The following is an 18,128-nucleotide window of genomic DNA, read 5'->3' on the forward strand; positions in this document are numbered from 1 at the left end:
TGCGGATGTGATTTTTACGCAGCGCCATTCACTTCTATGGGGCCAGCGTTGCGTAAAAAACACAGCATATAGAACATGCTGCAATTTTCACGCAACGCACAAGTGATGTGTGAAAACCAACGCTCATGTACACAGACCCATTAAAATGAATGGGTCCGGATTCAGTGCGGGCGCAATGCGTTCACATCACGCATTGCACCCGCGCGGAATACTTGCTTGTGTAAAAGGGATCTTAATGTGTGCTAAAAACATGTCTAAAGAGTGGTGCAGTTTGGCGCATCTAGGGTTTCTACTAGGGATGAGCGAGTGCTCCGTTACTGTACATTATTAGAATGCATTGGCTTCGATGAGCCAAAGTTAATACTTCACGAAGTCTCGCGGGACTTCGCGTAATAACTTCATAAATTAATTTCTACTGTAAGAAACCATTTTCCGAACTCTGGTTTGGTTTCAAGGTACCACTGAGTTCGGGAAATGGTTTCATCCAAAGTCGATTCGCTCATCCCTAGTTTCTACACTTTGTTCCGATATACTTGACAAGGGTGCAGGCTTAGCTGAAAGGGGGTGAAGCTGCAGGAAAGTAGAAGGGGCCTAAGATGCATAATTTTATCCCAAAATTGCACCACAATACTGGTAAGACAACCAATAGTTGGTATAGTCGGAGAAAAATGTCTATCCCTGCACCAGATTTATCATCCAGCCTGAGCCCCTGGGATGATTTGGATGCAGGTCTAGACAGCCGGTCTGAGCATCTATAGGATCAGTAAATGCTTTCACTGTGGACTAGAAGCCAGTGGGGCACATTTACTAAGACTGGCTTTTTATGTCGGTCTAAATTTTTCCCTTGTGCTTTCCTAAGATTGGTCTAATTCAGTGTTTCCCAACCAGCGTGCCTCCAGCTGTTGCAAAACTACAACTCCCAGCATGCCCGCACAGCCAAAGGCTGTCCGGGCATGCTGGGAGTTGTTTTTTTGCAACAACTGGAGGCACGCTGGTTGGGAAACACTGGCTCTAATTTATGATGAGGCGTGCGCTTCATCATAAATTAGATGCCTCAATAGCAGTCCTTGCGCTTGGCGATAAAACAGCTTTTTTGCCAACATTTACGCCTGTTTCCAGTGGTAAATGTTAGTAAATTTGCTGGGGTTGGAGTCCCGGCCCTGGCAGCACAGCCCCCAGCCCACCCAACTGGCAAACGCAGCATAAAAATGGCAGTGCAACTAAATATTGTTACACAGTCCCTTAATATAGTCACAAGTCCCTTAATAAATGTGCCCAGTCTCTGTAAGCATTCCTATGAGACTCACGTTGAGACTGTCTTACTAATGCATAGCGAGACCGACTTCTGGTCCACAGACTCCACACCAAAGACGCTGTGTACTTGGAGAACCAGAGTGCTGGTCACGTGGTACGACAGAGGAACGGAGGCTGATGAATGCGGTCCACAAAAACGGTTTCCGTTGATCCGTGTCCGTTTTTTCTTCCGTGGGTCTTCCTTGATTTTTGGAGGATCCACAGACATGAAAAATGAAAAACAAATCTAAGTCAAGTTTGCCTTTTGAAATGATAGGAAAAAACGGACACGGATGACAATCTTGTGTGCAGCCGTGATTTTTCACGGACCCATTGACTTGAATGGGTCCGTGAACCGTTGTCCGTGAAAAAAATCGGACAGGTCGTATTTTTTTCACGGACTGGAAACACGGATCACGGACGCGGATGCCAAATGGAGCATTTTCCGATTTTTCCACGGACCCATTGAAAGTCAATGGGTCCGTGGAAAAAAACTGAAAATGGAACAACGGCCGCGGATGCACACAACAGTCGTGTGCATGAAGCCTTAGACTAAGGGCTCGTTCACACGAACGTCTGATGCCCGTTGCCATATTGTGGACCGCATTTGCGGATCTGCAATACACGGGCACCGTTCCGTGGCCATTACGAATGCGGACCCATTTGTTTCAATTGGTTTGCAAATCCGGAGATCTGGAACTGTGCGGAACGGATGAACGGAACACTACGGAGTGCTTTATGGGGTTCCGTTCCGTGCTTCCGCAACGCAAAAAAATTGAACTTGGAGTCTGCTTCATTCTTCGAGGAAATAAAAATAGGCTCAAGGACGGTACATATCTCACTATTTGCCGATGATATTATTTTGTTCCTAGCTAATCCTTCTAGAGACGTTGATAAAATCTTTGAGACCTTTTGGCAAATTTTCCGGTTTTAGAGTTAACGCTGGAAAATGCAAACTTCTATACATTGGCACTAATTCTAATAAGATGCAATCCCCAATCCAAGGGTGTCCCGTCGCAATAGCTAAAAAATATATTACTTATTTGGGAATTAAAATTGGCAGTTCCCCTCATTCCCTATATTCCCTTTAATTATAAGCCATTGATTAATAAGATAACATAAGAGTTGACTTTGCTAGGTAAATGCCATCTTATAAAAATGATTAGTTTCCCCGAAGTTACTTTATCCAATGCAAACAATACCTATTCTTCTACGTCATAAAGACATTATGTCCTTAAATAAGTCCTTTTCGAGCTTTATATGGTCAGGAAGATGATCGCGTATTGCCTTGAGAACACTATGGTTGCCGCTAGACAAGGGAGGAGTGCAGTTTCCGGATATAAGAAGATACAACCTAGCTGGTCTCTTCCGACATTGCAGAGATTAGTTGGGACAGACATCTCATTATTCAAATATACTATTAGAGAGTTAGAGAGAGAGTTAGCTAAGGGGTGGGACCTAGGAGCTCTTCTACACTCTAAATTGGCCTTATTACACCCATATTTAAAAGACGTCTCATAGATACTATGGTGACATGGAAGGAGATGCGGATCCGTCTCTCTGGTGTCATTCGGAAAAACGGATCCGGTATTAATTTTTTTTTTTGCATTTTTAAAGGCCTGCACATGCGCAGACCGGAAATCCGGATCCATTTTGCCAGAACACTGCCGGTGTTCCGTTATATTTCCCTACCTCGTGAGATTTCCCTACCCTTGTCACTTCCAACCACACCGGAAATGACGTGAGGAGGTGTGCCGGAGGTGTGTTGTGCCGCGCAGGCGCACAACAACTGGGTAGGGAAATTTCACAGCAGAGTTAGCTGGACACCGGCCGACACTCTGCATGCGCCAGGAGCCTCACCGGCGGTTAGGGTAGGCGAAAATTACTGGCTAGTTCGCAGGCGCGGTGATCGGATGGATGTTCTCAGCTGGACACCGGCCGACACTGGTCCGTAATTTTTCTCTTCCCTAACAGCTGGTGAGGCTCCCAGCACATGCGCAGTGTCGGACGGTGTCCAGCTGAGAACATCCATCCGATCACTGCGCCTGCGCACTGGCCCGTAATTTTTCCCTACCTTAACCGCTGGTGAGGCTCCCAGCACATGCGCAGTGTCGGACGGTGTCCAGCTGAGAACATCCATCCGATCGCTGCGCCTGCGCACTGGCCCATAATTTTTCCCTACCCTAACAGCTGGTGAGGCTCCCAGCACATGCGCAGTGTTGGACGGTGTCCAGCTGAGAACATCCATCCGATCACTGCACCTGCGCACTGGCCCGTAATTTTTCTCTTCCCTAACAGCTGGTGAGGCTCCCGGCGCATGCGCAGTGTCAGCCGGTGTCCAGCTAACTCTGCTGGAAAATTTCCCTACCCCGTGGTTGTGCGCCTGCGCGGCGCCACACCGCCGGCACACCTCCTCACGTCATGTCCGGTGCGGCCGGAAGTGATGAGGGTAAGGAAATCTCACGAGGTAGGGAAATATAACGGAACACCAGCACTAATACACTTCAATGTAAATGAATGCCGGATCCGGCATTCTGGCAAGTGTTCAGTATTTTTGGTCGGAGAGAAAACTGCAGCATGCTGCGGTATTTTCTCTGTCAAAAAACGTAAGAGGGACTGAACTGATGCATCCTGAACGGAATGCTCTCCATTCAGAATGCGTCAGGGTAAGGCCTCATGCACACGACCGTTGTGTGCACCCGTGGCCGTTGTGCCGTTTGACGTTTTTTTCTGCGGCTCCATTGACTTTCAATGGGGTCGTTGAAAACTCGGCTTGTGCACCGTTTTTACACCGCGCCCGTGACCCGTGTTTCTAGGCCATGAAAAAAATATGACCTGTCCTATTTTTTTCACGGCCAACAGTTCACGGGCCCATTCAAGTCAATGGGTCCGTGAAAATCACGGATGGACCCAAGATTGTCATCCGTGTCCGTGATCCGTGTCCGTTTTTTCCTATCATTTCAATGGCAAACTTGACTTATAATTTTATTTCATTTTTCATGTCCGTGGATCCTCCAAAAATCACGGCAGAAAAAACGGGCACGGATCACGGTACAACGGAACCACGTTTTGCGGGACGTTAAAAAATACGGTCGTGTGCATGAGGCCTAAAACTGTGACGGAACTCAATACCCAAAAACGCTAGTGTGAAAATACTCTTAAGTCATGATTCCTTTATCACAGAGGCTATAACTTTTCTAATATTGATGCTTATATTTTATTTATTTACTGAGAAACATGGTGATACTTTTATTAAACCTATTCTATTGGCTATATTGTTCTTAAAAATCATGTATTTTTTAAAGGGTAAAAAAGAGTATATTTTTACACATGTATATTTTTTATTACTTTTCCTCATACAATTATTTTCAATTAAACTAGTGATTTTCGTATACACTTTTTGTACCTGAATTTTTCCTTATTCTAAATCATAAATTATTACTTTTATTTAATTAGCCTAGTGATGTATACTTTTTTTTTTTTTTTAAATCATGCTATTAATTCTTGGATTGTCCATATTTTTAAGTTGTAACATTTCTTTTATTATCATTCCGCCTGCTTACTTGTCTTGGGTATCTTTTATCTTTCGGTTATTCATATATGCTCCTTTATTATCCCTCATCATGATAATAACATATTGTAGAGGACAAGTAGATTATAGCTTTACAATCTTTTATTATTATTTTCTAGCCCTTGGTGAGGATTAGGGAGTTATTATAGGGTCTATTATGATATACATCTCATCCGCCCCTAGTTTTTATTGTCATCATATTCTTCAAGTCATATAGGGTTAATAAAACTCATATAGTGCTCTCTAGAGTATTCTTGTGAAAAAAGAGGCCGCCTATGTCAGAGAAAGGACACGTACATAAATCCCTCATTCAGTCCTAAAGGGATCAGACTCCCAAGTCGATATATATCTATTTTTTCTTCTACTTGTAATTTCTTATCTATATCGCTGCCTTGTCGCGGGCCTATCTTCATTTTCTTAATACCCCAAAATTTAAGATGCTTTGTATCTCCATTGTGCTTGTCTTGGATATGTCTTGAGAGGGCTGTGTCTGATTCTGTATTGATGCAGCTTAATTGCTTAGATACAGTATATGTCTTCTTAATTGCTGTATAGTTTTGGGCATTTGCATTGAATGGCAGATTGGCACATGTGGTTTTACAATTGATACATTCTCTGATTTCATACTTATTTTTTTTGTCCGCTGGGTTAATGAAATCCTTCTTAGGTACCATTTTATTACAAAAAATACACCCTGTCGTGGATAACCATGTGGTTTTTTCATCTAGTTGAAAGTGACTGTGTACCAGATTTTCTTTCAAATTTTCCCCCTTCTATATACAGTATAATAATTGGATTGGGAGAGATTACTTCTCTCATACATCATACTTACCTGACTCCCCACGCCACTTCTGGTCCCCGCACCGCCGCTGCTGCTTCTCCCCGGTTTTCATCCGTGCATGGGGAGAAGCAGCAGCGGCGGTGCGGGGACCAGGAGCAGCGCGCGTATATTCCCTGTGAGGGGCCCAGCACATGGGGGGGGGGGGCAGTTTATGATATTGGATAACCCCGTTAATGTACAGCCGTACTGCATTTCCACACTTACCCTACTGTGTTTTCTAGGGTAAGAAGACCACCTGTTCCTGGTGCTGGAACGAGAAGTATACTGTAAGTACCGTACATAATTTTTTTTTATGCTTTGTTAGCGTCTGGTTGGTGGAGATTTTTCACCATGGGGATCATTTACTAAAGACTAGCATTTCATACTTCAGTCTTAATAAAATGCCCGCTGGTTAAGATGTGACCAATTTATTAAGAGGTGTACGCACCCCAAACGGAAACCTAGGCCATTTAGCAACTGGCGTAGACTTCACTTATAATTTGCGCCACCCTTTTCACTAAGCCCTCCCACTTTTTAAGAGAGCACTGTTAAAAATTAAAAGAATTGGCAATTTTATACGCACAATGTCATTTGACAACATTTTTTTACTTTTGTACACCAGAGGACTGGCTTACACATTTAGTGGAAAATTGGGGTAGTTATCCATAGCTGCCATCGAGATTGATACGTTCTTTTTTTAAAGTACCTCTGAAAAATTGCAGCTAGAATCTGATTGGTTGCTGTTGAAAAATGCTACAACTTTTGCAACAGTAGTGATATGATGTCATCTATAGAGCGGCTGTCATTGGTTGTCACTAGAGATGAGCAAATTTCATATTTAGAAATTCGTTCACGCTTCGTTTGGTGGTAAAAGCAGAATTGCGTTATGGATTCCGTTACCACGGACCATAACGCAATTCTATGACGGAATGCATAACGGAATGCCTTTAGAGGCATTCTGTTATTCATTCCGTCATATTAGAAGTCTATGGGCTGCAAAACGAATCCGTCCCGTTTCCGTTATGCAGGGGAGTTCTCTCCTGCATAATGGAAACAGGACGCAATTCTGCTTTTACCACCAAACGAAGCGTGAACGAATTTCATAACATGAAATTCGCTCATCTCTAGCTGTCACACAACCTGTATCTGCTGATAGTTAACCAAGTCTTGTTCCAATTATATAGGAATCAGTGGCTAGAATAATAATGTATTAGGGCTCATGCACACAACAGTATTTTGCGTTCAGTATACTGGCCGTTTTTTTTTGTTTAGTATGCTGTACATATACTGAACCATTTCAATGGTTCAACAAAAAAAAAAAGAAGTATCTCCGTGTGAATTCCGTTTCAGTATTTCCGTATTTATGTACCGTGAAAAGATAGAACATGTCCTATTCTTGTCCGCAAATCACGGTGCTTGGCTCCATTCAAGTCAATGGGTCCGCAAAAAAAAACGGAACACATACGGATGCATCCGTATGTCTTCCGTATCCGTTCCGTTTTTGCGGAACCATCTATTGAAAATGTTATGCCCAGTCCAATTTTTACTATGTAATTACTGTATACTGTATATGCCATACGGAAAAATGGAAACACAACGGAAACAAAAAAACGGAACAACGGATAAGTAAAAAACGGACCGCAAAACACTGAAAAAGCCATACGGCCATGTGCATGAGCCCTTAGGGAACGCAGTTTGCTAATTTATTTTGTGTTCACCAATGCAAATCCTCGGAGTGAGTAATACAGACCGAGCTTCACAGATTGATGAGCGTCTTGTAGTTTAGCCATTACTGTTGTATTAAAGGGGTTGTCTCACTTCAGCAAATGGCATTTATAATGTAGAGAAAGTTACTACAAGGCACTTACTAATGTATTGTGATTGTCCATATTGCCTCCTTTGCTGGCTAGATTCATTTTTCCATCACATTATACACTGCTCGTATCGAGGGGTTATGACCACCCTGCAGTCCATCAGCGGTGGTCGTGCTTGCACACTATAGTTGAAAGCACCAGCCTATGCACACTCTCACGGTCTCGGCCACCAGAGAGGCTGGCACCTTTTCCTATGGTGTGCAAGCACGACCACTGTTGCTGGATTACAGGGTGGTCATAACCTCTGGAAACGAGCAGTGTATAATGTGATGGAAAAATTATTCAAGCCAACAAAGGAAGCAATATGGATAATGAGAATACATTAGTAAGTGCCTTGTATTAGCTTTCTCTACATGATAAATGTCATTTGCTGAAGTGACACAACCCCTTTAATGGTGCCTCCTTAGGGGTTGTCCAGGATTAGAAAAATATTGCTGCTCTCTTCCAAAAACAGCCTCACACCTGTCCACAGGTTGTGTCTGGTACTGCAGCTCCTCTCCTTTGAAGTGGATGGGGCTGAGCTGTAATACCATACAGAACCTGTGGACAGGCATGGCACTGTTTTTGGAAGAAAGCCACCTATCTTTCTAGTCCTGGACAACCCCTTTAACTTTTGACGCTATTTGTGATTTTTGTTCTTAATATATCCTTCGTCCCTGTCTCAACAGTTCATTCAATGATTTGACGCTTTGGGGGGAGGATATATCATTTCCCATATAACACTTCATTATGGTGTTCTAGATCCGCAGCCGCAGATTTATGACGGTGCTGATTGCATATTATTCTGTCTAATCAGCCGCACATTGTATTCATACAGATGGAAGGTTTATGCAGATTATACAGTACACACAGCATTATACAGACTTATTCTAAAAATGAATTCCCTGACAATGAGCCATTAACAGAAATCTGATTGCGTAGACAAACGTCGTTTTCATGAACGCACTTAAAGTCGCCTAGAAATGGGCGATTATCACACCTGCCTCTGTACAGTGGTGGTGTCCTTCTTATCCTAATGTCTTATCGTTACCTACTGTAGGTGAAATGGTGCTGTGCAGTCATGGCCATTCCTCAGAGGTCTGACACCCTGCACCACACCAATCAGTGCTGGAACTACACAGCTCCGTCCATTTTGCATCGGATGGAGCTGGTTACTGCAGTGGTGCACCCCTTGAGGTCCATGGGAACAGTGCTGCAGTTACCAGCTCCATCCACAACACAATAGACAGAGCCGTGTAGTTTGGGGTGTCGAACCCACACCGATATAGATGGCCCAGTGCTAACCACTGAGCTGCCATGCTGCCTCCTCCTCCTATCCTATGAAGGCAGTATGGTGGCTCAGTGGTTACCACTGGTGCATTGCAGCACTGTGGTCCTAGGTTTGATCTGCATGGAGTTTGTGTTTGCGTAGGTTTCCTCCCACAGTCCAATGACGGGGAATTTAGATTGTGAGCTCCACTGGTGCACATCGAGTGATGCTAATATCTGTAAAGCGCTATGGAATATGTCAGTGCTATATAAGCGAGTAGAACAAATAAAATCCTGAGGGTAGGCTGTCAGTAGTAATATCCTGGAATCCCCCTTTAACATGAATGTTCTTATATTGTAAGTGGAACACATGATTAACATGAATTAAGTTGTAGAGAAACGCAAGATCAAAGAAAAAAAATGATTCGTTTTGAGCCCCATTGAGGACAGCCTGATGGAAATGTCTGTAAATCGCTGCAGAATATAGTAGTCGCTATATAAGTGCGTATAATAAATAAATAAGTGCGTATAATAAATAAAAAAAATTTACAAAAATATGGTTAACTCTTTCAGCCCCAGAAAGTTTTTTGCTTTTGCAATTTCATTTTTCACTCCCTGACTTTCTAGGGTGATAACATTTTTTTATTTTTCTGTTCACATAGCCGTATGAGGGCTTGTTTTCTTTTAAAGGGACAAGTTGCACTTTTCTAATTCCACCATTTATGGGGTGAAATTGGAAAGAAAATGCAATTCCGCAACAGTTTTATGGGTTTTGTTTTTACAGCGTTCCCTATATGGTAAAACTGACCTGTTACTTTCATTCTCCAGGTCAGTACGATTACGGCGATACCACATATGTATAGTTTTTCTTGCATTTTAATACAAAAAAAAAAATGAAGCTTGGAAAAAAAAAAAAATCTTTTCATTGCCATATTCTGACCCCTCTAACGTTTTGGTAGTTATGTGTACAGACCTGTGTGAGGGCTTGCTTTTTTTGCAGGGCGATCTGTACTTTTTATTTATACCATTCTGGGGTGTGTTATTTGTGTAAGACTTTATCACTTTTAATTTAATTCAGGGGCTTTGTTAGGGTCTGAAGACATCCGGGGCACGAGCCCAGGTGAAGCCACGCCCTGACCCCATGAAGCCACACCCTCATCGCCACCGGGGGGGGGGGGGGGGCCTTCACAGTAGTTATTAACCCCTTTCAAGCAGTGCCCCCTTCAGTGAATAGGGGATTGCTGAATTGGGTTAATAACTACAGTGAAGGGCCTAGCCATCTGGACAACCCCACAGATCATCCTAACCTATGGTCAGCCTAATTTAAAATTAAGCAAACCCCCCAACTATAAACTAATCACAGAAGTTGGAACCCATCAACCCCCCTTGTACTTGTTCTGCTACTTGCAGGCTGCATGGGCATGAGTTCAGAACTTCAGTCACTTCGGTCTGCAATTCTGTTCTGCGGCTCGTGATCCCGTGAGACCGGTGACCTCCTGCGGCGGGTCTTGCGCGATCACACTCCGCAGAACAGAATTGCGGACCAAAGTGACTGAAGTTCTGAACTCATGCCCACGCAGCCAGCAAGCAGCAGAACAAGTACAGGGGGGGTTGGGGGATGATCTGTGTGGCTGTGCCACTGTGGGGTTGCCCAGGACCAGGTCCCCTCAATATAATCGCCAAAAATGCTACCAGTGCTGAACCAGCATACAGGACATCCACAGATCCCCCTCCCCATAACAGTGCCATTCACAGATCTCCCTCCCCATAACAGTGCCATCCGCAGATCTCCCTCCCCATAACAGTGCCATCCGCAGATCCCCCTCCCCATAACAGTGCCATCCGCAGATCCCCCTCCCCATAACAGTGCCATCCTCAGATCGCCCTCCCCATAACAGTGCCATCCACAGATCCCCCTCCCCATAACAGTGCCATCCACAGATCCCCCTCCCCATAACAGTGCCATCCACAGATCCCCCTCCCCATAACAGTGCCATCCACAGATCCCCCTCCCCATAACAGTGCCATCCACAGATCCCCCTCCCCATAACAGTGCCATCCACAGATCCCCCTCCCCATAACAGTGCCATCCACAGATCCCCCTCCCCATAACAGTGCCATCCACAGATCCCCCTCCCCATAACAGTGCCATCCACAGATCCCCCTCCCCATAACAGTGCCATCCACAGATCCCCCCTCCCCATAACAGTGCCATCCACAGATCCCCCTCCCCGCCCCTCACATGAGTACACATTTTAAACTGTAATCCTAATCTGTATCCTGCAACTTTTAAATCAGCGCTCATCTCTAGTCTTTACTATCTCACTTTCAGCTAGTCAGCTCCAGTAACAGGCAGTGCGGGCGGTGCTTACTCACTGACGTCACGCGCCTGCGCCACCTAGTGGGAGGAGCAGGCGCCTGACTTCAGTGAGCGAGCGCCACCCGCACTGCCTGCTGTTACCAGAGCTGAGTAAGAATCTAGTAATGAGATGAGCGCTGATTTCAAGTTAATTTAAGTCTGCAGGCAGATTAGGATTACAGTTTAGAGTTTATAAATATATGTGAGCGGTGGGGCCGGTGTAGCACAGGAGAGTCTTAGCGCCGGCCGGCCCTGCCAGTGCCAGCATAACATTCGCGGCTCAAGCCCCGTATGTTTTGACCTAACGACGCCCCTGATTTAATTTTTTGTGGGAGGTGAAGAGACCAAAAACAGAGAAATTGGCCATTTTGACTTTTTGTCCATTTTGCCTTTTGCCGTATGGGAAATGTATTTTTATATTTTAATAGTATGGGCTTTTTCGCACGCAGATACACCCATGATGTATAATTTTTTTATTGTTTACATTTTTATTTACATTTTGAGGAAAGTGGGGGGGGGGGGGGTGATATGAATTTTTATATACTTTTTTATTTTTAAAAACATTTGTTTTTGTTTTTTTACACTATTTTATAGTTACCATAGGGAACTATAACAAGCAGTCATCAGATTGCTTCTCCCATACACTCCAATGCATTAACATTGGAGTGTATGAGATTTTTAATGTAGGCAGGGGCTCCATAGGAACTAATGTGTGGCAGCTTCAGTTCATTCCGGAGGACTGAAGCTGCCACACAATGCTTCGCAAGCGCTTCAGGGTTTTAGAGCATTCAGATGCCGTGGTCACGTTTGACCATGGCATCTGAAGGGTTAAAAGTCAGAGATCGGTATTACTGTTGGTCGTGGACTTTAGTCGCGGGTGTCTGAAATACCAGGTACCTGGCGGCTATGGTATCTGCTGCAGGCGTGAGAGGGCTCGCCATCTTTAAAGTCCCGGTCAGCGCTGTACATGTACACTGGTTGGGAAGGCGTTAAAAGGCATCTGTCAGCAGATTTGTACATATATGCAAATTAGCCTATAGGAGCAACAGGTGTGTTGAAGTTTCACCTGGAGGCTCAGATCTCTCTGTAGCTGCCATACCTTCTCCACTTTGGTTGACAGGAGCAGTTGTGATGACGTTTTCACTGCCTGGTCCTGTCAATCAAAATGCAGGGGGTGCGGCAGTTGCAGAGAGCACAGCCTCAAGGTGTAATGGCAACGCCCCTGTTGCTCCTAGAGGCTCATTTGCATATTTTAAAACTTCATTTTTCTCAGCAATGCGGGCACATATGAACATAGGACCAACACAGATGCCTTCAGCTGCCAAGTGCCCATGTAACAGGTCGGCCAGTGTCATAGGGACAAAACTACTGACAGATGTTCTTTAATGTCAGAATTCTACATAAATAAGGGTACTTTCCCACTGGCGTTTTTCTTTTCCGGCACAGAGTTCCGTCACGGGGGCTCTATACCAGAAAAGAACTGATCAATTTTATCCCCATGCATTCTGAATGGAGAGCAATCCGTTCAGGATGCATCAGGATGTCTTCAGTTCAGTCTTTTTGACTTATCAGGACAAAGATAAAACCGCAGCATGCTACGGTTTTATCTCCGGCCCAAAAAAAAATGTACACTTGCCTGAATGCCGGATCTGTCATTTTTTTCCATAGGAATGTATTAGTGCCGGATTCGGCATTCAAAATACCAGAATGCTGGATCTGTCCTTCCAGTCTGCGCATGTGCAGACTGAAAAAAAAAAGGTGAAAGAAATAAATCCCGGATCCGTTTTTCCGGATGACACAGGATAGACGGATCCGGCATTTCAATGCATTTTTCTGACTGATCAGGCATTTTTAAGACTGATCAGGATCCTTATCAGTCTTACTAATGCCATCAGTTGGCATACGTTTTGCCAGAGACGGCAGGCAGTTCTGGCGACGGAACTGCTTGCCGGATCACTCTGCCGCAAGTGTAACAGTAGCCTAAGTAGGGCATCTTAGCTAAACATCTATTTTAACTGAGCATTATATATAATAATACATAAAAAATAAGACCTAGACAGCAAGATATACAAAAAGCTAATATTTAGAGGTACTCTGTCACCTCCAAAATAATTTTCAAAGTAAGCATACCACCATGCGGGTATGTGCCCCAAAACATAACCATGGTCCACTAGTTATGAGAAACACTCCTTCATTATTATTATTATTATTATTATGTTCTGCAAAAAAGGTTTTTGGTGCACATTGGGTGGGGCCGCTCCATTTGGTTCACCTGTCTACCCCTATGTTTTGGCACCAGTTCTAAAATCTCAGTGACTGACAATTAACAAGAGGGGGGAGACGATAGGTGACATTACTGGTGGAATGATTGTGCACAAGTGTCCTCCACTCACAGTGCACCGGAAACCTAATTTGCAGAAAATGAAATATGATATCGATTGCTAAGCCAGACTGCAGAAGTTCTGCACATGCAGAATTTGAGGAAGCCGCTACGTCAGTGACTTGTCTGTATTTAAGAGATAAACAACAGGATTCACTTTCATTAGATTATAAACTCTGCTTCTTTCTGGCATCTGCTTAGTTAAAACTAAAACTTCCAGCAGCCATTTGTTATAGGAAGCAAACTGAATATAATGGACATCACCTGCCCAAAACCATCCTTACAGTGAAGCATGGTGGTGGCAGCATCGTGGTGTGGGGGTGTTTTTCAGCAGCTGGGACAGGGAGACGGGTCAGAGTTGAGGGAAAATGGAGCAAAGTAAAGAGATTATTCTTAGGCCTCTTTCACACGGGCGTTGCGGGAAAATGTGTGGGTGCGTTGCGGGAACACGCACGATTTTTCCGCGTGAGTGCAAAACATTGTAATGCGTTTTGCACTCGCGTGAGAAAAATCGTGCATGTTTGGTACCCGAACTTCTGTAGATTGTATTATTTTCCCTTATAACATGGCTATAAGGGAAAATAATAGCATTCTGAATACAGACTGCATAGTAAAATAGCACTGGAGGGGTTAAAAAAAAAATATAAAAATTTAACTCGCCTTAATCCACTTGATTGCGCAGCCGGCATCTCCTTCTGTCTTTATCTTAGCTCTGTGCAGCAACAGGACCTGTGGTGACGTCACGCCGGTCATCACATGATCCATCACATGATCCATCACATGATCTTTTACCATGGTGATGGATCATGTGATGACCGGAGTGACGACACCACAGGTCCTGTTCCTCCACACAACTAAGATGAAGACAGGAGATGCCGGCTTTGCGATCAAGTGGGTTAAGGTAAGTTAAAAAAAAATTGATTTTTTTTAACCCCTCCAGCGCTATATTACTATGCATTCTGTATTCAGAATGCTATTTTCCCTTATAACCATGTTATAAGGGAAAATAATAATGATCGGGTCTCCATCCCGATCGTCTCCTAGCAAACGTGCGTGAAAATCGCACCGCATCCGCACTTGCTTGCGGATGCTTGCGATTTTCACGCAACCCCATTTATTTCTATGGGGCCTGCGATACGTGAAAAACGCACAAAATAGAGCATGCTGCGATTTTCACGCAACACATAAGTGATGCGTGAAAATCATCGCTCATGTGAACAGCCCCATAGAAATGAATGGGTCGGGATTCAGTGCGGGTGCAATGCGTTCAACTCGCGCATCACATCCGCGCGGAATACTCGCCCGTGTGAAAGAGGCCTTAATGAAAACCTGATCTAGAGCCCTGTGGACCTCAGACTGGGCTTAATCACCTTCCAGAAAGACAATGACCCTAAGCATGCAGCCAAGACAACACAGGAGGATCTTAGGGACAAGTCTGTGAATGTCCTTGAGTGGCTAAGCCAGAGTCCTGACTTGAACCCAATTAAACATCTCTGGAGAAACCTGAAAATGTCTGTCCACCGATGGTCCCCATCTAACGTGACAGAGCTTGAGAGGATCTGCAGAGAAGAATGGCAGAAAATACTCAAATCCAAGTGTGCAAACCTTGTGGCATCAAACCCAAGAAGACTGGAGCCTGTTATCGCTGGGCTTCAACAAAGTCCTGAGTAAAAGGGTCTGAAGAATTATGTCAATGCAAGATTTTAGTTTTACCAATTCAATAAATGAGCAAAAATTTCAAACATTTTCATTTTCTCATTATGGGGTATTGAGCGCAGAATGATGGGAAGAAATTAGATTTTTTTATTTATTTTATTTTAGCTCAAGACCACAATATAACAAAATGTAAAAAAAGTGAAAGGGTCTTAAGACTTTCTGAATGCATTGTATATCGGTATATAGAAACGGACCTTTACTTTGTGACAGTATCGGTGTATGGATTATTTGTTGTGTGTGTGTGTGTTGGAACATAAACTGTGTTGTCATAGCTGAGGGGGGCTACATTCCAAATTTTGATATGGGTCCTGTAATAACTTAAGTAATATGGAGCTATAGTCATAGTTTAGATAGAACAACAGAAGATGAAATTGTTCCGGAGTGTACAAGATGGAAATTCTTGCATAAAAAATTAGGATCAAATGAAAAATTAGGAAGCAGCAAATAACGTAGTCATCTGGGTGCTGCAGGCCCTTCTCAGTGACTGGAATAATAATCAAGTGATGTGTAAGATCTCCAAATAATGAACACTATCCAGTCCAAAGGAAGATGACCAGAAACCTGTTAGCTAGTATAGGAGGAAATGAGTTACTGCGCTGTGGGGTCTCCATTGTTTTTATATATCACACTCTACTGACTTTTCCTGGAGTTGGTAATGGAATGCTTCATATAAAATGTCTATTCCAACCCATTGTAATTCTATTCTACAAACAGCGATTCACTACTTTCTGTGTGTTTATTATGGTTTGTGTGTTCTTGTTTACAATAATCTATAATTTTTTGTGATTTCTTAAACATATACTTTGTGTGGTTCTATTCAGAGTGCTACATGCCTATTTTATTGTTGTTGTTTTTTATGTTTTCTGCCTGATTCATAAGGTTTGTTTAGTATGTTACTGGCGACTATCAACTATGTTTGCATTATAAAAATTTGCATTTGATCCACATTATTTTCCCTTTTATGTACAGATAACTATTTGGTCTTGTCTGAAGAAATCATTGCATTGTTAGTATCCATGAAGTTCCACCTTCTTATGTTGTGATTACAAACTCCGGTTAATGCATAGGGAAGAAAAAACTCTGTGAATTGCAGAGCCCCAACTGGTCATAAAGTGGATATTAGGGTGACCACACGTCCTCCACATGTGTCCTCAAGGAGGGAGCATTACAGCCTGGTACAATGCAAGAGCTGAAGAACCTGTGATGACATCACGGTAATGTGATCAGTGCAGGATGGGCTGGTGCTCAGCAGGGGAGACAAAAAGTGGTAAGGACCTGTGATGATGTCACCATCATGTCATCAGTGCAAGCGGGGTGAAGTTCAGCAGTGGAGAAGTGGTGAACCTGAGAAACCTTGGAAGTTGTAGTCCTCTCCTCTTATACGCCCTCTCTGAGTTGTCCTCTGATATCCCATAATAAAGACCTGGAAATGCTGGGAGTTGTAGTCCTCTCCTCTTGCACGCCTTCTATGAATCGTCCTCTAATATCACATTATATCAGCCTGGACATGCTGGGAGTTGTAATCCCCTCTTTTTATACTCTCTCTCTCTGAATTGTCCTTTGATATCACATAAAAATCTGGACATGCTGGGAGTTGTAGTTCTCTCCTCCTATACTTTATCCCTGTAATGTCCTCTGATATAACCAGGGCCGGTTTTAGACAAAGTGTGGCCGTGGGCAAAATTTTAAGTGGGGCCCCAAAAGAAATATTGCACAAACAACACATTCACACATAGCCTGCCTGCACTGATTGTGGATTACACGGATTCTCGTGCAGAGAAACTGCAGTGTAATACAGTACCAGCAAGGTGTATAAGATGATCTTTAGGATAGGTCTTCAATATCCTTCTCCCGGGACACCTGCCGATCAACTGTTGGGAGGGCAGTGATGTCTCTGTATATCAGTCACATGGCCTAGTTGAAGTTCAGTCCCATTTAGGCTACTTTCACACTAGCGTTCGATCGGATCCGTTCTGAACGGATCCGATCATAATAATGCAGACGGAGGCTCCGTTCAGAACGGATCCGTCTGCATTATTTTAGCATATAACAGCTAAGTGTGAAAATAGCCTCGTACGGATCCGTCCAGACTTTCAATGTAAAGTCAATGGGGGACGGATCCGCCTGAAGATTGAGCCATATTGTGGCATCTTCAAACGGATCCGTCCCCATTGACTTACATTGTAAGTCTGGACGGATCCGCGCGCCTCCGCACGGCCAGGCGGACACCCGAACGCTGCAAGCAGCGTTCAGCTGTCCGCCTGTCCGTGCGGAGGCGAGCGGAGCGGAGGCTGAACGCCGCCAGACTGATGCAGTCTGAGCGGATCCGCTCCATTCAGACTGCATCAGGGCTGGACGGCTGCGTTCGGGTCCGCTCGTGAGCCCCTTCAAACGGAGCTCACGAGCGGACCGACGAACGCTAGTGTGAAAGTAGCCTTAAGTGAAAAGGGATGAGCTGCAATACCAAGCATCGCTGCTGTCTAATGTACGGCGCTGTGCTTGGTAAACTATAAAGAGACCGCAGTGCTCACCAGAGCAGGGGTGTCAGGAGTCTGATCCCCACTGATTTGATACTGATGACCAATCCTGAGAATAGACCATCCATATATCAAATTCCCAGGTAAACCTTTCAACTGAAAAAAACAAGAAGCAGGTTGGAAAGACAAACAAATACAGCCTTTAAAGTGTAACTCTCCTTTAAAAACACTTTCTACATGTCATAGTGACCACATACCTCTTACATCCAGGGACATCTCCTGTCATGTAGACCTTCTCTTCTCCTCAGTTAGACCGCCATAAAAAATTATTTCAGCCGCATCTCATCTCTACAGAGTTTGTAACATAGACACGTTAGATTTCTAAATTCT

At 44.0% G+C, this 18,128-nt stretch overlaps 1 protein-coding gene across 1 annotated transcript in view; it reads left to right on the forward strand.

Moving 5' to 3' along the window:
- Positions 1–5,975, forward strand: part of LOC122944115 (IQ motif and SEC7 domain-containing protein 2-like) — a 294,359-nt gene extending 288,384 nt beyond the window's left edge. The window contains exon 3 of the mRNA XM_044302348.1: positions 5,927–5,975. Coding sequence (XP_044158283.1) covers positions 5,927–5,975 — 49 coding nt within the window. The remainder of the gene's footprint in view (positions 1–5,926) is intronic.
- Positions 5,976–18,128: the final 12,153 nt, after the last annotated feature.

This window comes from Bufo gargarizans, chromosome 7 (genome assembly GCF_014858855.1).
Source record: "Bufo gargarizans isolate SCDJY-AF-19 chromosome 7, ASM1485885v1, whole genome shotgun sequence".
Taxonomy (NCBI): Eukaryota; Metazoa; Chordata; class Amphibia; order Anura; family Bufonidae; genus Bufo; species Bufo gargarizans.